At 35.9% G+C, this 26344-nt stretch overlaps 1 protein-coding gene across 6 annotated transcripts in view; it reads right to left on the reverse strand.

Annotated features, from left to right (window-relative positions):
• LOC127960249 (rap1 GTPase-activating protein 1) overlaps positions 1 to 26344 on the reverse strand; it is a 70794-nt gene that overhangs the window by 34473 nt on the left and 9977 nt on the right. The window contains exons 2-3 of one of the 6 annotated variants that reach the window (XM_052559884.1): positions 11412 to 11471; positions 5389 to 5424 (exon numbers count right to left, since the gene is read on the reverse strand). The exons of 1 other annotated variant lie outside the window; for it this stretch is intronic. Coding sequence is in view for 3 of the 5 variants with exons in the window: in XM_052559880.1 (XP_052415840.1) it covers positions 5389 to 5424; positions 8552 to 8595 (80 nt within the window). In the remaining 2 variants the exon portion in view is untranslated. Of the gene's footprint in view, positions 1 to 1312; positions 1408 to 5388; positions 5425 to 8551; positions 8768 to 11411; positions 11472 to 26344 lie in introns of those variants that run through there. 4 more of the 6 variants (XM_052559880.1, XM_052559878.1, XM_052559883.1 and 1 more) reach the window with 4 other exon arrangements.

Genomic DNA, 26344 nt, shown 5'->3' on the forward strand with positions numbered 1-26344 from the left:
ACAAAATGTTCTCCATGTAATTACCTTGACTGGAGACTCAGGCTTTAGAGCCATTGTGTCATTAGTGACATAAAAATATAATTCAATTCAAGATTCATGAACAAATCCCTTTGAATATGATGTTGTAATTAATCTGTTGATTCATTTCTCATAAACATTCATGATCTGGTCAGAAATAAAGTTATGGGCCTGGAATTGTATGATGTTTTATCTACCTAAAATAATGATTTAGACAATGTAACCGCTAAAATAAATTTTATAAGAGTGAATTAATTTAAATACAAATTAAAATTCCATCTTCACTTTTTTGCTTTTAAAATGCCTTGTCCTATTGATTTCCAATGTAAACACTACATTTACAAATTTATTTTCTGTGGTAACCGACGGCATGTCACAGATACTGTCAATAGAGCTTAACTTGTTTTGAACTCAAAACATTCCTTGTGTGTGTGTGTGTGTGTGTGTGTGTGTGTGTGTAATTCGAGCTTCTTATGTAGTTTTAAAGGGATGTTATCTGTCAAGTCTAGAACTGGCACACTCAACTACCTCAAACGGATTTGCTGCCAATCCTGAATGATTCTCACAGCTGCAGACATACTGAACCAAACGACTATCTCAGATGGGAACATCCCTCACAGAGACGCACACTACAGAGTTCCCATCAGTCCTCACTTTATGCAGCAGCAGTAACTGGGTGGTGAAAATCACACAAAATTAAACCCGTTTTATTTTCACCAGCAATATGGTTTCCTTCAATATCAAAAATACCAACAAAATGAATGGAAAGATGTGACGGTATACTCTTGCATTGCATTGATTGCACTGCAAAATAAAATTAATGTAGTTTTTTGCCTTATCAATTTACTGTACAGTATGTAGCAATGAAAATCATCTACACTCCATGCACACTCTTCTCTTGTCTTGTTACAATGAATCAGAGGGACAGCATGAATAAAAGCAGCTAGCAATAAAACAAACTGTACCTGCATCATTTATTCATGGTGTGACGCATGCTGGGAAGTCAAGTAGTCTACATCTATCAATGTTACAATTTACAGTATCAAGTTCATTATACTTCCTCCAACCATAATTTACTTCTGAAGATGAAACTTTGAAAACTCTGTACAAATTCTAATGAGTTACAGAAGAAATATCAAGTTAGATGTTAGAATAGAAAGTTAAATGAAACATAATTGAGAACCTTAAGCTATTAAAAAAATAAAATAAAAATCTTTTCAGCAGTAAAACTTTCCTTTGGGACCATAGTCACCACACAACATTTAAAGTTCTTGCAGACAACTTTGTATCTTACCAAAGATGGTTGACTTTACGTAGAACAGACTCAGAAAGGCTCAATCTTCTGCTATTTCTATTTACTGAGTTCCCAAACATGCTTCTCAGGAGCTCAAAGCAATTGGACCAGGCCTCTTCTCTCTGAAGTTTTCTGTCCGCACCCAAGTAGACAGAGACTCAGGTCTGGGACCTCCACCTGAATGTTGAGTTCTTTGTGTTTATTAGACAGTTGAAGTTTCACTCCCGGCTCTTGGGGAAGTGAAGAAGTCAAACCTGTTTTTAAGTCTTCTCTCCATAAATGGTCTTTACTCAGCCCACAGCAGGAGGGTCCCGGACTGATTTCAGGTTAACAAACAAAACCAGCCACAAGGGCTAGAATAACTGACCACGGAAATGAAAGAGCTGGGTGTTGTTCTCCTTATGTCATGTCAAGGGAAACATCCAGTCAGGTATTTTTTGTTGTGATATTTTGACATGGGTCAGTGAACAGCCACCTAGCAACTCTCTAGCAACCACCCAGAACGCCCTTGCATGCTAAAAATTAATCAGAACTTCTTTGCAACTGTTGTTGAGGCAAGTTGTGCACAATACACACACATTTAGAACATACAAAATGTGTTCGAATAATTAATATATGCAAATGAATAGGTAAATAAATAGAAAACATATTCTGTAAAGAGTGTTATATTTGTCTTGACTGTGTTATTCCTGTATGCATATGGATGAAATGAATATTCACTGACAACAGTGCTTGAAAACACACTGTCTGATCTCAGACACACTACACCATCCAGGCTCTTGGCTGACTCTGGTGTCATGGGAATTTTTTCTGAAATAAAACTGACAAAATTCAGGTCTATTTTCAAACTCCCATTCAAACTTCCCAATCACTCTCAGACTAAAAAAAAATCCAAATAGCAAATGCTGTTAATCTGTATATTTTGCTACAGCCAGAAATAATAGTCATAAGAAGAATTCATCAAACATGAAATTCTAAAAAGTAACAATGCACTAAAATAGTCAATAAAAATATTTTTCTCACTTGACTAATTTTACACTAAAATCACATTTTGAAGGAAAACTGTATATCATAGATGAACAGCATTTTCTCATCTGTCTAACCAAATCCTATGTCTCCCTACAGTTTCAGACTCCGCAGTACAGTAAGAAATTTAAATTTAATTAATCTGTTACATTGTAAACTTTCCAGACTTGGGGAAATATGCTTTCAAGAGCTCCATGGGCACCCCTTTTCAATGGCACCTTAAACAAGCATTTTAATAACCTCTTTCATAGATCTCTGGGGGTTTATTTATCCTGCTAACTTAGATGACGCCGCTGTGAGGCATAGCTTACTAACGTCCTCCAAAGACCACTGCTGTCCTCACTAGACCAGTGACCTCACAGAATCTGGGTGAACTACAGTCCAGAAACAAACAAAAAACATTAATTTTCTCAGGCCTGCAAGATGAAGAGCAGCTTAGAAAGCCCACACGGGCCACGTCTCAGCAACTGTAACAGCAGAGACATTCATGCCATTCAGAAGAGAATACCAGGCTGATGCGTAATACTGATCTGAATAGGTCTAATCATAAAAGCATTGTGTCTCCAAACAGCACAGGCTCTGACAGCAGCAGTGGGTGTATATGAGAGGAAGTGTTCGGACGCAAAGTGAAAATTCCAAACATGCACGACAAAAGAGCACTTGAAAAGGCAAGTTATTAAAGTTACAAATGCACTTTAACCTGCTTTTATAACCAATTAATTACCATAAGTATTGCTTTTGAAAAGAATGTTTTCAAAACGTTTTTTTTTTTTGGTAAATAAAGTGTTACATTTTTATTTTCTCTCAAAGAAAAAGCTAATAAATCAGGTGACATTTGATCATGTGAGATTTTTTATATAAATATTACAAATAATATTTAAACCTTTTTAGTTCTTAAAATGTAGTAAATGTTTAGTAAATACTGCATTTTAAAAAAGAAAATTAAATAAAGCATACAATTTAAAATAAAAAAAGAAAAATTTAACTACTGCACTATACATTGGAAAAAATGTCATTTGAATGATAATTTACCTTAAAAAGGAAAAATTGTTATCTTTTAATCATCCTTCAATTGTTCAAAACCCATATGATTTTTTTCAGCTGAACAAAAAAGAAGAACGTTGGTAACCAAATAACTGATAGCAGCCATTGACTTCCATAGTTATTCTTCTCTCCATACAATGGAAGTCAATTCTTTGGTCACCAACGTTCTTCAAAATATCGTCTTTTTATTGTCAACACCTGAAATTAATTCATACAGGTTTAGAAAAATTTGCAGCTCAGTAAACAATGACAGAATTGTCATTTTTGCATGAACTATCCCTTTAAATGTAAGGTATAATTTATGTAGATTATGTAGCAGGACGAGTTCCACCTTAAAGTTTAATACTAAAGGGCAGGGGATTGTTAATACTATGAAAACAACAACTTGCAGTGCAAATAGATAAATATTCAGTGTTTTCACATACAAAGAATGTCTTTTGTTTCTTCCAATACATGAACAACAAAATTCGGATGTTTATCTGACAACCAAGCTCAGAACGAGAGTACAGTACTTAATGTTTTTGCTTCATGTTTTATTCAACTAAAGCAAGCTGTCGAAACACTTACTCTCCGAGTATGTGAAAGTGAAAAGGGTAAACGATAGAGAGGGGGATAGAAAGGAGGAAAACAGAGAAAACAACTGTAAGAAAGCAAGGGGGAAAAATACAGCATAAAGATAGCTAGTTTTCATGTGTGCTGTTTCTCTTGGGTCTCTCTTCGCATTAGCATGCACTACAGCGCTCATCTGGGACGATACACACAGAGTGAAACCCAGGTCCCTCCATAATTACATTCCAGCATTCGCAGTCTCCCTTCACGTTCCCTTTTCTCTCCAGACACATCCTCTTCACAGCCATTATAAACCAGCTTTACACATAACCAGCTCCCTCTGTAGTAATAATGCTGTCAGTCAAGCAGGCGTAAAACTTTCCACCAACAGTATAGTGCGGGAGGGGGGGGCTGATGTGAAAGATATCACAGAGTTTGTGAACTAACTGGATCCAACCTGGCCTTTTCAACTGCTCACACAAATCATACAGTAGTCGAGGTGACCTTTACAGATATGGAATGGGTTGACAAACTTTGTGCCTTGTGTCCAAACATGTGTACAAAAGAAGGGGAAAAATGATGAGACACAAAAGCCATGCATAAGTTACGCACCAAAAAAATTCAACAATCAACGCATTTCAAAATGTTTAACAATATAACAAATAACGTATTTTCCGCACTATAGGGTGCACTAAAAAGCCTTTAATTTTCTCAAGAAATGACAGTGCACCTTATAATCCAGAGCGTCTTATATATGGATCACGGTTTTGTTGAAATTCCCTTTAGCACAGCTCCATCTAGTGGATGCATAACGCAAACCCAGTCAAACGTTTGACTGCAGTGTCTTCTATACTATGCGCTTTATAATCCGCTGTGCCTTATAGAGTGGAAAATACGGTACATAATTTACAAAAAAACTTTATATTAGTGCTACCAGTATTACAACATCGATATTGTACATTTTTTGTAACATTTGAATTGTTAATTTAGTGCAATATTTTGTCATTGCAACATTTTAGTGTAATTTTCACTAGCAACTGTTCACTAGTTCACTGTTATCCCACGTTTACTTATTCTATGACCACACTCAACAAAACTGAATATACGTGAATTCATATATTAATACTATAAATCTTTGTCATATCTTTATGTTGACATACTTTACTAGCCTATTGTTTTGGAGCTTTGACTCAGTTATCATCTTCTCGAAGTGCAAACAGGAAATAAACCGCTCTGGTCATGTGACAGTTTGCACTTATCAAGTGAAACTGCACACATTTCACTGACACCCTTTATTTGTTCCATATTTGCAGGAAGGGCACTAAAACATCAGCCAGTAAGGTTTTTAAAGCTTCATAAATGAAGACCTTTTTTACAGTCACTATTGTGACCGCTGGGATTAAATGTTTAAATTATACTTTTAATACTAACTACTTTCAAGAAAGAGAAGGACTTACCAAATATTTCTTGACCTGGAAAAGGTTTTGTCCACTCTGTGGAGAAAAGAAACATGGTACTTTTACAAACATGCATTTTTGGATGTATGCACATATACTGACACAACCGTAAGCGCTTATATAAAGAAAGCGATAATTGATTTCTTCCTTTTAACACATTCTGCCAATCAATCTCCAACCAGAGCCTGCTAAACGCTAAAAGCTAATCAATTCACTGCTGACAAACACTTCATGCACTTGATGTGATAATGACTCAGCAGCTCTATCAAGTTAACGAAGGGTAAGGCCCAATAGGATAATGAAGGACCACTGAAGCACATCATCAATTAATACAAGCAATTGCCATTGGTAAAATCCTTTGAAACATACCTCTCTCAGTGTGCGGTATGACAAAGCTTTAACCCCTCGTACTTTAACTTTGTATTTATGTGTAACATTTCCTTTGATTTTGATTGAGATCTCAACAGCTCTGCTCGACAAAAGCTGTAGAACTGTATGGAGGGCATTTGTGGTTTTGAGACACTAATGAGAGAAGCAGCTTCTCTAACATATTTTTCTGAAAAGCAGCTGCGGCTTTGTTCTAAGAATACGCTATGACTCTGCTTGGCTTAAAAACAGCTCAGATGTGTTCTGAATAAGACCTTAAAGAATCAATATCAAAATAGGCAACGCTAAACACAATGGCGGTTTCGCATGAAAATGAAACCCTATTTTCTCCTGGCTAACGTGATTTCATATCTTGCCACAAGATGGTTCTACAAACAAACCCATCTGTTCAGTAAAAACAAAACAAACAAAAAAATCATGCATCATACAATATGAGTGACCCGAGCCAAGTGTTACAAAACTGAGACCGAAAGTAAAAGATGCATCTGGATATCGCCATCTACTGTCTTTGCTGTAAATGTCAGACCTCCACTGTCAGTCATAGCACTAGTGTGTCCTCCAACCTTCTGCTGAGTGCAAGGGAAAAAAGTGTGGCTGTTGTGTCAACAAAAAGGAGTTAACACTTCAGGTAGAGCAGAGAGTAACAAATATTTCCATAACCTTGAGAGAAAGAACAAACAGTGACTTTGATCATTTATTAGCTGCTTGCAGTCTTTCAGATTTATTTTGAATAATGAAGCAGGGCTGTCAACAGATTCAAAAAATGTTGTTTTAAATATATTACATGCATGTTATTTAATCAAAGGGTATTTCTCGCTTAAATTTCTATACTTATTTGACTTACTGCCGAAGTGCAAGTCAGGAGGATGCACTTTTGTAATGGTTAAATTTTCGTAATTACTGAAATATATCCAAGATGTAGATAAGTTTGTTTCCTTGTCAGATATGTACCATTATGTTACTTGCTAATCAATGGATCTGCTGGAGTGGATGGGTGCCGTCAGAATGAGAGTCCAAATAAATAATACACCCAACTCCAGTGCATCAAATAATGTACTGTGATCCAAAAAACTGTGTGTTTGCAAGAAACAAATCCATAATTTAAAGCAAGTGATGTAATGCAAAATGACTCCAAATCTGTTTTTGTTTAAAAAATAATAATAATAATAATCTTGGTTGGTCTGAGGGTAAATTTAAATTTTTCGGTGAAATATCATTAAACAGGATTTATACAGATATACAACTAACTACAAAATGATATGATATTGTGTAAAACTGTATAATACCATAGGTGAAAAAAGCTTGAAATATTTGTCCTTTGCAATTTTGTTACATACTTTTTTTTTTTTGGTTTATACAAATAAATCAAATCAAACTGTATTTGACCTGAATAAACTATTCAGTCTACACAAATGCACTGTAAATACCACATAAGTCCAGCAGTAAATACTGGAGCCCAGTCGCTGAATGTACAAACAAGGCCTATAAACCAGCACATGAGGGATCAGTGTGTGTTTGTACGAGCGTGTGTCAGAAAACAACACACTGGATCCAACAGAACCAGTTTCAGAACGTTTATGCAATCCAAAATACAAACCTGTTAGACCTGACAATGTGGGTAAAAAGCCAAAGAAGCAGCAGATGTATCATAATACACAATGTCGTCATGGCTGATCTATTTCAATAATCTGTCATTTCAACACAAACTTGCTTCAAACTTTACATAGAAACATACAATGTTTCAGGAAATAGGGACGAGATGAATGTCACAAATTACTATGACTCATGTTTCCACTGGCCATTTTTGTCAGAGAAACAGATCTGAGCAAACTGACATTATCTCACCATCGTCAAACCGTCAGCAGTTCAACTGAACCATTTTAACCAAGCAGGCATAACAGTCAAAATACCAAATGTGTAAGTATAATAGACATTCATAGACAACAGACGTGAGAAGTTATTTGTGTGAATAAAAGACACTTTAATCTAAAATAATCCCAAGAAAATTAGTTGGTCTGCCAATTGTACTATGCACTTTCTACAAAAAGTAGTGTGTAATATGTGTGTGTGTGTGTGTGTGTGTGTGTATATATACACACACACACACATATTATATATATATATATATATATATATATATACACATACACATATATACATACATATAGATATACATAGATATATATATATATATATATATATATATATATATATATATATATATATATATATACACATATATACATATATATATATATATATATATATATATATATATATATATATCGTTTACCACAAGTACATAACATGTCGGTCTCTATAATGCGTTTATCAGGTTTTCACTCTGAAACATCTAGTAGTTGTGGAAAGTTGGAAAAGAACTACTGACATCACTAAACCATTTTTACTAGTTGAAGAGTACATGGCAAAGTAATATGCAACTAATTTGGTCAACAAACCTGGAACTACTTCATATTCATGCAGTAAATTAATCAACACCTTCAAACGTACATCAACCAATCAGAATCAAGCATTCAGCAGCGTCGTGTTAAGAATGCGGTTTACAAGACATCATGTTCGATGAATCAAGTTTTTGGTAAATTACCTATGAAAAGTCTAATGCATAAGAAAAATGAATAACATCTGCATCCTACAAAAGATATTTTGCATCCAAATACAAGAGTAATCGGTGAACATTAACTACAACAGAAAATAACATGAGAATACAAAGTCACAGTCTTCTATCCCCTCACAAATCCCCATTAGTGTGCCTTACCCCCCATACGCTCCAAAAGTGAAGCTCCTCTTCCTTTGAGTCATTCTTCTGTTTTCCCTCTTCACCTCCTACTCTAGCAGTCTCTTCTCCTAAGTCTCCGTCTCTGGGCTGGGAACTTGTTCTGTGCCTTTTTCTCAGTGTGTGAGATTGTGTCCCTCCTTCTCTGCTTCCCATCCCTCCTTTCTTACCTCCCTTACACTACCTGAGACGGAAGATCCACAGCTAAGAGCAGGTGCTTGTCTTTCAGAGGATTTCTTTACTTTGAGACACACACACAAAGTTCAGCAACTAACATGGATGTCCAAATGAAAACAAAGAATTTAAAGAATTTAAAGACTAGTTTAAAACGTAATCCAATCTAACCAGCTATACTACTTTCTCAGGCAGATCTCATGAAGACAAACATATATAACCTTTGGTAACCTCAGGCTCAGATAAATGGATGTTTACTGGATGAACACAATGGCAACAGCACTATACACTCTATGACATCAACTGATGGAGAGCTCTGTGCTTTTCGCTTTACAAGCCATTAATTGATGGACTAGAGTTGTGTGGAATCCTTGTGGATTATTGTGATGTTTTTAATCATCTGTTTGGACTATCATTCTGACGGCACCCATTCAGTGCAGAGGATCCATGGGTGCACAAGTGATGCGAGGTTACATCAATTTCTCCAAACATGTCAAATACATATCACTAGTCAATTCCCTGTGCCAGATGAGCTAGCCCCAAGTCAGAGCATTAACATAAGTCAAAAACCAACAAAAGTGTATAGGGGACATCCAAAGTCAGTTCAATAAAAGAGATTATTTTAGGCAGGGTAGCCGTTGGTGTCCTGATCCGAGAGAGGACGGCGTCTAGCGTCTGTGGCACAGGATATTTTATAATCACTTTGAAATGTGTCATGGGGTCGGACTGTCTGAGACAAAAGCCATTAGAGCTTTTCTTCTCCAGCTAATGCTGAAGGTGACCATTCATTTTTAAAGGGAGGTCACATCAGAGAGCCATCAGTATACATACCAAAAACTACTTTAAAATATATTTCAATACATTATTTTGTATTATTAATAGGCTAATAATAATCATTTTATAATATTTGATAGTGGAAAGTTGAAAACTAGCTAAATGTCTGTGACTGGTTGACAAGAATATACACTGAAGATATAGTTTTTATGCCATTTTTCATGGATAGGACCTTTAGATGAACACACTTGTCCCCAGAATTAATAAATTAAAATTTCATATACATCCTCTGTATATTCTGACTTTCTCATGCTCCCTCTTTCTCTCTCTCTCTCTCGCTTGTCCTCTGTGGGGACACATGGAGGTAGAAACAGGACTATTTACTCTGGTTAATTTGTGAACAGCTGATATGGCAAGGGCAGCAGGAGATTAATTAGTCTGTAACAGCCCGTCACACACACACACACACACACACACACACACACACACACACACACACACAATTAAAAGCATATAAAAAAGTCAAAAGCAGCTACAAGAAAAAGTAATGCAGCAGTGTCCTTTAAGAAGCCAAATTGCATGGCGTCTGAACGCTGAGATGTTCAGACACAAACGCTCAATAATAACAGAATAAATCTCTGACAAGTACAGTAAAGAAATTTGATTTAAGGGAAATTAAAGATGCCCTTTTCCACTTTGGAATGTATTTCCTGCAATAAGGTCTAAACGAAGTCTATGTGCTGAAGTGGTTTCAGTTCAATTTAAGGGAGTATGTTATGTTGATTAATTCAGGCCAGGCCGGCAAGTTCCTGAAAAGCTTAAAGCGTAAAGCAGAAATGTAGCAGAAACGGATTTGGATTAGCACTGCCACCAAGTGGTACTACACTCCCAGTGCACATCCCATAATTCAACACTACAGTACCACAAAAACAATAATCAATCAAACTCTTAAGTTGCATGCTCCAGCCTACTCAAGCTAAGATTCACACAATGATGACAAAGCACCATGAAAAAATATCATAAAATTTGTGCATTTATATTCTGAAGTCATATTAGTCATTTTGTCTATAGTTGATTCTCATGCATGCTCATGCACAATCAAACCTGGTGGATTTGGACATAAATGGCCTCTAAAGTTTTATTTACAACTAGAAAATTCTTAATACCCCTGAATCTTAAATTGAATCTTGTACGTCTTGCACATTAACATTTATAATAGGGCTGCACAATTATGACTAAAATCATAATTGTCAATTATTCCCTTGAAATTGTAATTGTGATTATTAATAATTATTTTGAACTAATTTATGCAATTGTTTGAAGCTGGATGCCATATTTATATATAAAATATTTATATAAAAATAGGCTGAAAACACCCTTCCTGAACTTTTATTGCTTTTCTATAGCATCGAGCCTCAGAGCTCAACTATATATTGGTTTGGTTTCTTCTTTAAACTTCTTGTAAAATTAGGCATGGTATAATAATGTTATACTAAAACTGAAAGAATTTTTCAATGGTTTACCAAAGCTAAACATTTCATTTACAATTAAATAGATGAAATTTAAATTTACAGTAACATTTTACAGTACAATTTATATTATCAGGGCTCCATTTACCGTTGTTCTGTTACATTTTGGGGGCAAAGTCTTGTCAACAGGAGTCTGCACAAAAAAGTTGCTTGTGTTAAAGTTGGTCACACAAATTCACCTTGTCAACCAGCAGAAAGCTGCATGGTTTAAAAGTCAATCTTTGTGAAAGGTGATTCATGTAATGCTACACTATTGACAAAACTTAGGTGATCACACTTTTAGGATAAAGCACCGTCTCCTGGGCAGAGTTAATAAAAGAGGTTTTATGACCGTGTACCTTCAGCTCAATGTCAGATGTGGTTACCTGGCAACACGTGTCGCTGTCTGCTGCGAGATCCAATGCCGTGTATTGTCTCTTCCAGCACTTTGATAGCGGCGAGCATCGGAGGGCACATGTAGACACACAAGCAGACAACCACATGTGAATACACAGTCCACGTTTCTTTTCTGAGAACGCATGTTATTTACCAAGTGGGGTGTGAACGACAACAGCATGTGTTCTCTACGGAAACCTATCAGTTTACATCTGCAGTCTGCTGGGAAGAAGAGCCCAGTACACAAGTTTTCACAAAGCGCTTCCAGGAGAAACAGGACTACCTCAGGCTGGGAGTCCAATCAAATAACCTCCACCTGAGCAAGCTTCTGACATCTCTCTTCCAGCAAAGCTTTTGACACCACAATAGACAATATATAAATGGATTAAACTGTGTCTTTTTTTCAAAGTATTATAAAGAGCATTTTTAAATGCATTTAAAATTAATATGAAACTTGAATTTATCGTTCTATAGCAGCTTTACAGAAAATAAAAGTAAACATCAGTATGCAAGCTAAAGGATGCAGCAGCAAAGAAACTCTCTAGAAACATGTTAAAACATAAGTCAAACCAAAAATCAATCAGATACCAGATACAATTTTAAAAACATTTTTACTAGTGGGTGCAGGACACTATAGTTCATTTATATAAGTGAGGATAGCAAAATAAACTGTGACATACCCATAAATTCTTCATACAGTGGACTGCCAGAGTTCTTAATCTGGGACCAAAAATTATTCAAACACTTTGACCTGACCATGTTTTGCTTAAGTGTTTTTCCATTAATTGCTAATATGACCTTTTTACAGCAGTCTGAACAAAATTAAGCATTGCTTGGTAACTGGCTGACCTAAATTTCTATTATCTAATTGTTTAACAGCCATTCATTTGTAAGACAGTCTAACAGAAGGATGGCATTATCAAGATACATTTGTTCCAACACAGTTTAACTCTGAGTTCTTGTCATATTTTTGTGAATAACTCATTCTTAAATAATTCCCCAAACGGAGTTATTTTAATATTATTTATATATTTTATTTTTAGATTTCAGTTTGAGTTTTAGTAAATTTATTTAGTTGCCAAGGCAACATTTCATTCGATCCTTCATCTAATATTTGTATTTTATTCAAATTTATTTTAAATTTTAAATTAGTTTCAGACAATGATCACACTGCTCTGAGACCTCAGTCTGGAAACACAACTAGGCATTAACAGACACTAGAATATTAAAGCAGCAGCGAGTCAAAATCACTAATAACTCAAACAATGAAACAACAGCGCTCTAAAAAGCTCAGAACACTTTAGGAAAGCAATGGTGAGTTCAGTCCTCTAGAAATCTAGTTCATTCTTCAAAGCAGCCTTCAAAGAGTCGGTGACAGTGTGGATTGCGTAATTCATGTGAAGTTCCTCCACATTTTGGGAATTTGCACATTCGTATATGGCCAGAGCTTGTCTGTTCTCGGTGCGCTCCGCCTTAGATCTGCTCTTCAGTGTGATCTTCAAAGCCTTCGGCACCGTTTCATGCCTTCCTGCTCGGGTTGACCGATCTCAGCCAGAATGTGTTGTTCTATCTGACCGATCTCTCCCCCCCACTGCGTGTCTGACCTCCAGATGAGTGAGCACCGCCGGCAGACCGAAGCTGCTTGAGACATCACAGTCGAGAGGGAGAGGGAAAGAGAGATAAGAATGTGTCACTAAGAATGTGTCTCACAGTGTAAGAGTGAAATGCTGTCTACATTTGTGTGTCTGGGTGAAATCTGCAGTAAATGAGACTCGGCCTGCCCTCAGACAATGACCCTCTTCAACTGAACAGGAACGCCATCACGGAGTACTTTCTATGCAACCTAACTGAACCTGTCTGCATAAAAGCATTTCAAATAGAAAGCTCAAGATTTTTATCTCTAGTACCATCCTATTTCGAAGACTTAAATGAAATAAAGATTTAATTTAAATATGCACGTTTCTTTAGACATGGAGCCAATTTTTCTATAAAATTAATGTTAATAGCATAGCTCCGATCGTTTGGTCTTGGAATAATTATTTTAATTCATATTGAAATCTTTCACTTTTGTGATCACAAATATGATCTCTTTTGTATCTGAACGGTTTCTTCTAGACACCAAGGAATTTCTAAAAATAAATCAGGGCTTGTGTGTCTTCTGCTTCTCCGTTTTTTCTTTTCAGAGTCTCAAAGTGTGCTCAGAAAAGTCAGAGATTTCAACATGAAGTTGAATATTTCTCATCAACTTCTTTCCTAGAACAATTTTTATGTTAACAATTGTTTTTTTAATATACAAGCATATTTTTAGGCAAAAGTCTCCATTTGCTCTCTATATAATCTATTACTGTCTAAGAAGGACAATCTGACATTTCTACATTCTTAAAAATAAAGGTTCTTTATTGGCATATGTGGTTTCATGAAGAACCATTAACTTGCGTGGAATCTTTCCATTCAACAAAAGAAATGTAATAGTGGAAAAAGGTGCTTTAAAGGGTTAGTTCACCCAAGAATGAAAATGTGTCCATCTTCTACTCACCCTCAAAGCATCCCAGGTGTATGTGACTTTTCAGAATAAATCAAATCAAAGTTATATTAAAAATTCCAAGCCTTTCAGTGGGGTAAACGGTGTTTGTTGTCAACGGTTTAGAAGACGTGAAATAGAGTGTGCGTATCTGTAATAAAACGTCACTCACATGGCTCCAGGGGTGAATAAACTCCCCCTGTAGTGAATCTGTGCGTTTTTGTAAGATATATATCCATATTTCAAACATAATAAACACTTTTTTACTTACTTCTACCAACCGTGGGGAACCGGAAGACATGCAGGCAGATGTTATAGTTCGTCTGCGTGGTTAGTGACGAGCGTGGAGAGAGAACAAAACAAAATGCTGGTCATGAATTAGAAACACAAATGAGGATTTGTAAAGAAAAACATCGGAGGATTTCGAAATAAGCCAAGAGGACACTGGTGTTCCTTTGCTAAAGTGCGGAAACTTTATTTCCTTATCTCCTACACTTCCCAGAGGCATGCGTGAGCGTGACGTATGTCTTCCATCTTTCACCTGCACGTCTTCTGGTTCCCAACAGTCAGCAGAAGTGAGGGGGAAAAAAGTGTTTATTACGTTTGAAATCTGGATATTTATCTTACAAAAACGCATGGATTCATTACAGTGGGCCTTAATTCACCACCCGGAGCTGTGTGAGGGACATTTTATTACAGATGTGCGCACTTTATTTGACATCTTCTGTTTACCCCCGCTTACCCCCACTGAAAGGCTTCAAAGAGCAAAGACAATTTTTAATATAACTTTGATTGGATTATTCTGAAAGAAGAAAGTCACATACGCCTAGGATGCTTCGAGGGCGAGTAGAGTTTTCATTCGTTAGTTCTCGGTGAACTAACCCTTTAAATGTTTCAAATCTACTAAATGGTTCCATGGAGTAACAAAATTGTTCTTTGATGGCATTGATAAGAAAAACCCCTCTTGGAGACAGAGGGAAATAAAGAGTTAAAGAATGTAGTGAGCATCTTGTCATGATTGTGTTGGCACATCGGCTCTTGGCCTGCAATGTCGTGTCACCAAATGGCCAAAGTAATGCCATTTGCTCTGGCAGAAACAGAGCCTGGCAGCGTTATCAGCATTTCTCATCTCCACCAAGCACATTTTCTCTAAAATATGGGCTAAATGTGATCCTTATATGATCCATACCTGTACAGTATCACAATGATTTTTTGGAAAAATATGTTGTTATCTTTAACACTTTCAACATCTTGCTCCAACGCTGACTTCTGTTCTAATACAATGACATATGGGTAATGTTTCCATCCATCTTACCAAACACACTCCAAATGGGGCGAGAATGACTTGAGGGTTTGATTTCTGAAACTTTCAGATGGCTAGGCATCTGTCCGCTTTTGGCGGTTTGCAATGGGACCATTGTGACACAGCGAACAAATGCATTTCACACGTTTTTCATGTTTGAGCCAGAAAACGTGAACGGAACCAGTCGGTCTGTTAAGTCTGAAACTAACGGGGGGTTCTTTCTTTAAACCAACTGATAAAAATCAGTTTACAATACTGAAAAAGTGACAAAAGAAAAAAATAAAGTAAAGCTACAAGCATGAGCGGTTATGCTAACCTTGCAGTATAAGGCGCTCTCTTGGGAGTTCTCAAGCTGGCACAGAGCACCACAGGACAGCACTGCCATTTGTCAGTACTTAACAGTCATCAGAGTGGAAATGTAACACTATCTTTCTGGACCATTAACCATTTCAAGCTGCTTGGATAATGTTTTTTAAAGAATAAGCTATGGGACGCTGTGCTTTACTGTGATTTTACCATGCTTAAGGCATACTGTTGCACCTAAAAGTCCCTTGAGCATGGTCAAATCATTGTATTAAAAACACTGTTGTCTTAAAGTTAATAAAACGGCAAAACCTTCATTATGATAAAATAAATTATAATTCTGGTCAGCCTTGGCAATCCATTGGTGCATGAAAATATATTTAAGAGTTAAAACTTTCATACTGTATCTTTCCATGTTTGTGTTCAGTCTATACTTACATATTTCAGTACTTTCAAGGTGACAAAAAAAAAAAAATCACTGGCAAGAGTATCCTATGTGACAGTGCAACTCAAGACTGTTGGCAAACAGAGACTGATTTTAAATTGCATTTATGTGAGATGAGCAGCATATAGTGTGATCAGTGTAAACAAACAGAGTAAACAAACGGCATAAACACTGGGATGTCTGATTGGAATGATTATGCCTGATTGTACACATACTGATTAATGCTACACCCGGTGGTCTGAAAAAAAGGGAGTAGGAGTCTGTATGTGTATATAAAGTATGTGGGTAAAATATTATTCTACAACAAAACATTTGCACCCAACATCTACAAAATCAAGCAACTATTCTCTCCATCTCTCTCAAAGACACTAGCATCTCTGTTTGACTTGCTTTCCTCTGCAGAATGCTTTCTTTACAATGAAAATGGATGGTGACCAGGGTTATCAAGCTCCAAAAATGCCATAAAATCATAAAAGCATACATGATTCTAGGACTATATTACAGCCTGCTGAAGTCATTTGAAACTGATACGTACCAGATTTACCAGAGCAGGATGTGCTCTCACATAATTAAACCACATAGAATTAAGCAAATATTCTGTACTGTTAAAATTAAATGAATAGTGCTGTTATGTGATAGTAAATAGTGTTTTATTACAGTTTTTCCACTGTAAGGAAACCCTGCAGTAACCAATTTTTTTTTTTTTTAAGCAGCATTTTTACTCTTTGAAAATACAATGATTTTTTACAGTATAGCCTCAGAGAACTGTGGGTAGGCTCTCGATTTGGGCCACTAAGTTAACACTGAATGTGACAGCGAGAACTATAAAACCATCAGACTGGAACATAAGTGCTGCTGGCAGACGTCAAACAGATTCTGCATCCATGCGGCGGGGGAAAAAAAAACAAAATCACATGTACGGATAAAGAAAACAGATTTGAGGTATTCATGGAGCATGTCATAATCATCCTAGAAGCTGACAGGCATGTTCTAGTGAGTTTCAGTGGTTTACTATTTTGATTTAATCATAAAATTCAAATCTAATTCATTTTCACTACATTTATGTAAGTGCAATGAATAATAGCCAAAGTTTATCCATTAAAACTGGTAAAAAGGTCAGTAATAATACGCAATGTTCAATGTTCAATGTTCAATAACTGCTTTAATAGCAAACCTTCTTATTTTGCTTGAATTTTGCCTCAAACCCAGACATATTCTTTTAGTTTTGATATAACACACAAGACAAACTGCTTCCATGTCAGTGATTTTTCACAGCAAGATGAATAGCATGTCACTGTTGCAAGATCCATCTTCCTGTTGTGTGGTAATAACACTCAATTATAGTGTGAAGAAATAAAGATGTGCAGCCTTTTCTAAAGACCTAGACCTGTATATCACTGGTCTGACACAGAGCTCAGAAACTAGCGTTTCCAGTCTACTGCTGGTTTATTTATGAACCCCAAAGCTGGGGGGGTACATCTTGAACAAAGGAGGCATGATAAGGCTCACTATGGCGGCATGATGAGAAGAGAATCCAGACCAATTTATTATTCCTTCTATGAAGATGTTTTGGCCAAAGCCTGAGCCACCAGATGACGAGAGCTAGCTGTGATCAAAACACAAACATCGCCTTCATTGGTGCATCTGTCAAAAAATACAGGTCATGTTTCACCACAAACAAAGCCCTGCTCTGTGGCATTATTACTTTAAATGACAATTAAGCAGAATTCTCAACAATTGCCATTACTGTTACAGAAAAAAAACATACCTTCTCATATTGCATCCTCATATAAAGTAATGCTGTAGAAGTAAATAGCATACACACAATTTGAAATGGTTTGTAAATATGCATCACGGTCACATTTTACCATTCACTGAAAATTATTTTCATTTCAATATTACAAATGTGTATGGGTGAGACGTTATTTAATTTTTGCAAGACAGTAATAACAACAAGCTTAACCTCCTAATATTAAAGTGCGTGCAAAAAATATAATCATATGCCATTATTATGTTTAATCTTTTAAATAAATAAAAAAACACCCATGTATGAAAATATAAAGGCCTATATATAAAAATATAAATAATACAAATTAATAAAAGGTTTCCTTCTGGTTTTGGGGTGAAATAGGATGTGGACACACATGAGGTTCCATAGAGAAGCTCTCTTCTCTACTATAATTGCAAACATCTCACATTTTTCACGGTACAAACCATTCTGATGTTTTTTTTTGCTCTGCCGTTCTGCTCTACATCCTGCTGGTCCTCAGGGATTGTCTGAGCAGCAGGAGTAAATCAGTTTCACTCTCGGTGTGGCCAAGTGCCCAGGCGATTTCTCAGATCGGGAAACCAAGTAAACTGCTGCTTCATTTCTAATGTCCACAGGTCAGCAGTTCAATGGATTTACTAACACAGTCAGCGGGATATTCATTTTTCAAAACCAAAAGGAACCTCTGCGCGGGAGGCAATCATTTCACTTTTTCATAGAACACGAAAGCAGATATTCAGCAGAACATCTGATCTACATTTTTCTATGAAATGAAAGGGCGTTTCTTCTAGAAGAACACCAATCAGAGATATAAACATTAAACTTGGGTCTAAAATGAACTGGGTTCTAAATATTGCCCATATGACTCTTGCAGTGTATTTCAAGCTTTCCAAAACCATCCAATAGCTTTGGATGAGTAAAGTTAAAACCGAAGTCAACCCATTAACTGCCTGCTCGACCAAATGTTTTCAGATCATCCATTTCTGCAGTCAGAATGTACAATTTGCTGAGAAATATAAACTTCTGATCATTCATAGCTATGAATATGACACAGCTCTTGTTATTTTTTCATTAATATACTGAGAATTTCATTTTTGCCACTTTTAGATATCTTTTGATGTAAATGTAATGAATTCATAATTCAAGGACGCTGATGCTGATCTCTGGGAGTACTTCATCGCGAGGTTAGAGATCCACTGATATAGAAGGATCTGGATTATCACCCCATCCGAGAAGAGGTAACTGGTGACAGTCCTTTTGAGTCCCTGGATGAAGATGATGCTCCCTCAACAAGCACATCCTCTACTAAGATTCCCTGTTAGAAAAGAAGAAAAGGCAAAAACAGAAGGAGCCAAAGGATACCAATGGCTCAAAACTTACACTGCTGCACAGCATTGCTGGTTTACAAAGAAATATTCATTTAACTACAAAAAGAAATAAATAAAATCCTGTTTCACTACCACACTTGACGACATGTTTCTTAAATCATAAAAGCATAAAATGCAGTTATATTACTATTTTTTGCTATTTTTTTGTTTTAGTTTTTTTTTTTTTATGCAGAAAGAATGTTGGTTTTGTTAATTTGAGTTATTTCTGTTATTTATTTTTGTTTATTGTTTAAAAAAAACAAGAAAACATAATTTCCTGTGTTAAAATTAGAACCTGAAATATTTTATGGCATACTTCAATAAAGAAAGATTCAATATACAGAACTATTTTATTTAGATTTTCTTTTAATAAATTAGTATTATAGTTCACATTTTCAGATTTTTTATAGTATGTGTATGAATTCTGGCATTTTATCTCAACCATTTGGTAGAGGCCGATATTACAAAATTGATTGGCTGTTGAGTGTGGAAACTAGCGACATAAGAAGACAAGAAAAGCAAACAAATAATTTTTCAAATGCCTTTTTCTTGGTGGGGCAGTTAAGGGTGGGTTATCTTTTAAGCCGTTATCTTTTTGGAGCTTAATCATCACACTCACCATCCATTTTCACAGTATGAAAGCAATGCTAACCAAAAAATGCATTCAATGCTAATGAATTTTGACTTATTTACAGATATGACTCTTTTTTGCTACAACTAGTATCCTCTACACGGCATATCAGACAACGTTAAAAGTGATTCTCAGACCCACAGGGATTAATTACATTGTGATGGGTCTTAGCCCAAATGCACATCAGGCTGTTCGTCTGAGTGGAGGGAAATAATATCTCCTGGCAGCCTCAGTAAAATGGTAAGCAACGTGAACAGACCTCACGAATATCAATTATGCATTAAGCAGGACTGTGGTAAATTAGTCTGGTCTATTGTGGAGGCTATGGGAGCATACAGACTTGCATATTCCTACCGGTTCACCGGAGTCGACTAAACTCGGATATTTGCTTGGAAAAACAAATCAATGTTGAAACGGATTCATGCATGCACTGATGGTTAATTCTGATAATGGTTACCACAGTAACTCCATTAGACAGCAATCTGCATATCAGCTTGTTTAATTACCAGAGGACCATTAATAGGATGCCATTATCATTCCCATGAGTTGAAAAAGGAATTTTGTGATGTGAAATTGGATAATGAACCATATTCCATGTCGAGAATGTGCTAAATTACAATTAATGACTTCCCCTCTGCTCCTGTTAAAACATCACGGCGAACAACAGGTTTGAAATGCTAATTGGTTGTATTTATAAATGCATAAACTGAATTTGCAGCATTTTTTCCTGAATCATCACAAGGCAATTAAGATAATGATGACTGTAATCGGTTTTCTGTGGAAGGGCCGCGGTCTCTATTAATAGGTGCTGTTGTTGTGTGAGCACTGTTCGTATGTCTAATTAGTGTCTAGTGGAAGTTCGCTTACGATCTGGGTGTTTCTGTGGGGGTGGATGAAGAAAAATTTTATTCAGATGTCAAATACATATATATCTAATCATTTTATACATATATATGGAAGCCCGTTTCCAGCACTGAATAAAATTAAAAATATTTCTCCGAAAAGCATGACAAACTCGAAAAAATTTTTTCAGAATTTCAATTATAAAGTAAGAATTCTGTGAGAAACTTCTCGCAATCTTTTTTTCTCAGAATTGTGTGAAATAAACTCACAATTGCGACTTATAGAATCCAATTCTGAGGGGGGAAAAAAGACTGATGGGTTCTCTGAATTGCGAGTTTATATCTCAATATTCTGACTTAACTCACAATTGCGTTATATAAAGGAAAAAAGTCACAATTGTAAGTTTACATCTTGCAATTCTGATTTTTTTTTTCAGAATTACAACTTTAAATCCTGCAATTCTGAGTTTTATTTTCCTCGCAACTGAGTTTATATCACAATTCTAAAAACTAAAATTCAGAACGGCGAGGTTCTATCTCACAATTATGACTTCATTTCTCAGAATTGTGAGATGTCAACTTAAAAAAGGAAAAGGAAAATTGCGAGATGTAAACTATTGTGAGGGAAAAGTCAGAAATATGAAAGAAAAAGTTGCAATTACCTTTTTAATTATTCAGTGGTGACAACAGGCTTCCATGCATACGGTCTCTAGGGGTGAAACTAAACAACAACAAAAAAAACTTGATTTTGATCAGATTGAGTTTTGGATCAGATCATTTTAAACAGAAAAATGGGTGAATTCCATTGTAACTTTTCATTTATTACTTAAAGAACACTAAACATTAAATTTCAATTCACCACTGAAAAAGCTCGGTCACCTTTACTTTTTAACCAGGCTCTCGAAACATCAAGCAGCACCTGATTGGATGACCTCAGTGCTTTATAAGGAGTGTGGTCATGTAGAAGCTAAAATAAATAAGCCTAGCCCTAGGGGCGTACAAACAAAACAGAAAAAGCCCAGGCTCTGCCTTGGTACTGGTTGTGTCGAGCCATTCATTAGTCTGGTTGTTTGATGAACAAAAGATACAACGGCAGCAGCAGAGGACTAGCATTCTGCCGTGCAGAACTTCAGAAGAACCGATGACAGCACGGTTTGATCTTTGGCTGACCAATCAGCAGAAAGGGGCGTTTAACTCCCGCACACGTGTAGAAATCATATATTCAAGCCATTTATTCGTTTTCTAACAAAAAGACAAAAAATTAAGCAGAATTCTTGTTTTTCGTTTTTTTGTGTGTGTGTAAAAAACGAAAAAAAAAGCATAAGGAATCATTCTCTCATTTTCTACAATATTACATAAAAAAGTCAAATGACCAAAAGATACACGGACCCATTTTGGTGATGCAAAGCTGAATTTTTAAAGCTGAATAACTTTACTTCAGCCTCCAGAGTCACACGATCCTTCAGAAATCATTCTAATATGCTAGTTAGAATATAGGAATATTTCTTAGAATGATACATTTTTAAAACAGTGCTATAAGTACATCCTTCACAAATCGGTCTCTATTTGACTACTCAATTCTCACTATGCTACACGAGAGAAAGACTGCAGTAAGACACTTTCGGTTGTCCAGAGCCTCCATTAAATTGATCAATGATTCAATCACACCACTTCCTGGATGTAGGTGTATGTGTGTGTGTCTCTTCCTGTAATGAAAGCCCTGCATAGACAGTGTTTTAGAGAGAGCAGACAGATTCGGAAAGCTCATAAGACTTGTGGTCTCCTCTAGTTTCTTTTAGTGAAATTTCAAGTCTCGAATTGAACTTTGTCTCCAAAGACTGCATGCATTTACAATCACACATATTAGGTTACACACTGCTCCTGGTTCAGCCCGATGTTTTAGCTAATCAACTTCACCAGAAGAGGATTTTATTGTGTGCTTTCATATCTAAGCTGACTTAATCCAAAAATAAATATTCTGTCATCATTTGCTCACCCTCACGTCATGCCGAACCTGTTTGACTTACTTGTTTCTGTGGAACATAAAAGGAAAGATTCTGTAGAAAACTTTGATCGTGACATCACTTTTCCATGCACTTACAATGAATGGAGTATGTCACAAAAGCACCATCAGACCGGTGTAGTATTTCCCAAGTCTATTGAAGCCAGACAATACCTTTGTGCCACCAACAGACCAAAATGAAAGTAGTGTTATTCCCTGAGCTGTTAACCACTTCAAACGCATCACAGAGAGAACGAATCATTTTGAAGTGTAATTCGTCTTAATGATGGATTTATAACAAACATGCTCCTTTTTGCTTCACAAGATGTTAACCGATGAACTGGAGTCCTGTGGAATATTTGTTGGATTTGTGATGTTTTTATCAGCTGTTTGAACTCTCATTCCGACGGCACCCATTCATTGCAGAGGATCCATTGATGAGCAAGAGATGCTAAATGCTAAATTTCTCCAAATCCGATGAAGAAACAAACTCGTTTACATCTAGGATGGCCTGAGGGTGAGTACATTTCCTGCTAATTTTCATTTTGGGTCAAATATTCCTTTAAGAAAAGCATTAAGACAAGCAAATGATAAAAAAAAAAAAAATTTTGGGATTAACTACTCATTGGTCACACTTTAAAAAATAAATTATAGGCTACTTTTATTTTCATCCCACAAATCCCTTAGGAAAAATACAAATGAAAGAAAAGTGAAATGTTGGAGTGCAAATCAAAATCTCTGACATTTGAAACTTTCCACAAGACATTTTCTTTTCTTTTTTCCTCTGGCAGCACGCAACTTTCACAAGCACCTCATTTGCACCCCATTTACTCTAGTAGGAACAATTTAGATGTTAAAATCTTTCCTTTCTATTTGCAGTTAGTCTGCAGTGTTTCTCATCACTGTTGGCATTTTCCTGATTCTAAACATGTTTGTTTGGTGCGTTCGCGCTCCATCTCAACGTGACAACTAGAACAGCATCTGCTGCAATTCGTGTTTAACATTGAGGAGCCGTCTGAACCGTCTGGAAGCTAATTGGGGTTGTGCCATCAGAGAAAAGGGCTTGAAGAATAAGCCCGGCAAGTGAAACAAGTTCATTTGTTCTCACTATAAACACCAAGCTGAGCTGCAAACATCCTTTTATTACATCATGTGCTTTTGTTGGGATCAGAAGAACAGCAACCTGTGGACAATTCTAATATAATGTCAGAATTAAACCAATCAGGAATATTGTATTTGTGGTTGAATGGCAATTAAGTCAACACAATAACACAGAGGAGAGCTTACAGCAAATAAATTATTCAGATAACTCAGCAGCAACCTAAGACTAATGACAATGTTTAATGAATTCATCATGTTGTGCTCCCTATGCCTCCAAATAATTCTCCTAAAAGGTACAGCAGGGACGACTGACAGCAGAAACCACAGACTGAAAATGTAAAACCCAAAGAAAAACAACTTCTATATATATTAGTTTTCAGTCTGTGACATAATCGTCATTATTTTTGGATGTATAGAAAAACCAAATCAACTAAATTACAACCTACTTTTGGGGTATCGTCTATTCTGCTCTTAAATGGCACAAAAACACTTTCATATGTACACAAACTTGACAAGGATGTTCACAAACTGAACTGTGGTTGGTCACCGTTTAAGCTGCTTAAAGTGGGCCGACAAGCTGGAAACGTTAACTAGACAATGATGGTCAAAAGTCTTACTACACAGACTTTAAAAAATACTTTTTTGGTCTAAAGAAAGAGTCTCTGAAAGAAACAAGAAGAATAAAATCAAGTGCAAAAGCCAAGTAATGGTAGAGAAATTACAAATGACTGTTATAAACCAAAAATACAACATGACAGAATGGCACAGAAACAGATTAGCACACAGAAGGAAACACTGAGAGACGGAGAATAACAGAACAGGTATACAGCGACAAAGCATGATGGGTATTAACACCACTGGAATACAATTAAGATAATTGCTCTGCTTCAGTTTCTACTCTCTCGGGAACAACTAAACAATTTCACTTATCTCCTTGACATTTCACTTTGCCAGACGCACTTTGTCTGTTTGTTAGAGTATAAATGAGTGTCTGTGTGTGTACGGTTTGTATTTGTGTTTGTTCCCCCCAAGACCCATAAAGATTTTGACCTATACGGCTCACAGTTAATGCAAAGGTTAATCTATGGTGCTCCCAGGCCTGATCTGAGCTCTCAAAACACAATCTTTTCCATTTGTAATTTTTCTGAAACTTCAGAACAACAGCCTACACAACTATTTAATTCATCACTTGTGTTAAACATTAACATTTCAAACACTGGGATCAGTAAAATATTTTAGTTTTTTTTTTTTTTAAGAAATCTCTTAAGCTCACCAATGCTACATTTATTTGATCATAAAATAGTATAATTGCAAAATAAAAATGTAAAATAACTGTTTTCTATTAGTTTTTTTATGTCATTTTTTCCTGTGATGGATATCAGAATTTTCAGCATCATCAATCCAGTCTTCCCTGTTGCATTATTTTTCAGAAAGCATTCTAATATGCAGATTTTTTTTGTAAATGTTTAAAAACTGTTGTGCTGATTATTATTTTTGTAATATTATAAAACGTTTTCCCTGTAACTTTTAATCAATTTAATTGCAATTGCTAAATATATAAAAACAATTATATATATATAATATAATATATATATATATATATTTTTTTTTTTACTAACCCTAAACTGCGAACTGTAATGTATGGACATGAATATTGCCTCAAATAATGCAATTTGCTGTGTAGAACTGTGTAATAATTTTTCTAAGCAATCAACTTCATTGTAAATACCGTAAGTCCTCAAATAAAAACCGGTATTCAAATAAACGCCGGGCCTCTGATAGTGGCCGGGGGCAGGGCTGGCCCTGACCAATTTGCTGCCCTAGGCAAGATTTTACCTGGCGCCCCATGCATCACAGCCCATTTCACCCTGTCATCATATTAGAATGATTTCTAAAGGATCATGTGATGCTGAAAATTCAGCTTTGCATCACAGAGATAAATGATAATTTAAAGTATAATAAATTGAAAACAAATTATTTTAAATTGTAATAATATATCACAATATTACATTTTTTCTGTATTTTTGATCAAATAAATGCAGGCTTGAGGAGCAGAAGAAACTTCTTTCAAAAACATTAAAAATAGTAATATTTCCAAACTTTTGGCCTGTACTGTATCACCCCAAAACTGCACAACTGTAGAGTAAAACATGAATAAAAAATTTATAATAAAAAATGCGTCTTAAAACTGACATGATTGCACAAAATCACAGTCTGGGGACTCAGAACTCAGAACAACTGCTAACATTAAGTTTAAGGTAAAAATAACTGCCATGAAATTATAGTATCTTACTCCTATGCAATAAATTGTTCTTTCACTACATCTCTTTACCTCTGTCTTTATCCCTCTTCTCTTCTTTTTGGCACTGTATCGATCGCAGACTATGCTCGTTTATAATATGTCATTTAAATCCGGCCTTCCGTCACAATCAGGAAACATTCACCGTGTCTAGAACTGGCGCGAGCTGCCAGGCCCGTTTCTGTCGCACTTCAAGCACTCGATGGGCGGGGGAAGATTGAAGAGCCGGACTTTTTTTTTTTTTTTTTTGCTTTATTTGGTAGTATTTCGAATTAATGGTTTTTAAATAGTAGCCTATTATATAAAAAAAAAAAAAAAAAAAAAAAAAAAAAATCACTCGT

The sequence above is a fragment of the Carassius gibelio genome, chromosome B6, assembly GCF_023724105.1.
Source record: "Carassius gibelio isolate Cgi1373 ecotype wild population from Czech Republic chromosome B6, carGib1.2-hapl.c, whole genome shotgun sequence".
Lineage (NCBI taxonomy): Eukaryota > Metazoa > Chordata > Actinopteri > Cypriniformes > Cyprinidae > Carassius > Carassius gibelio.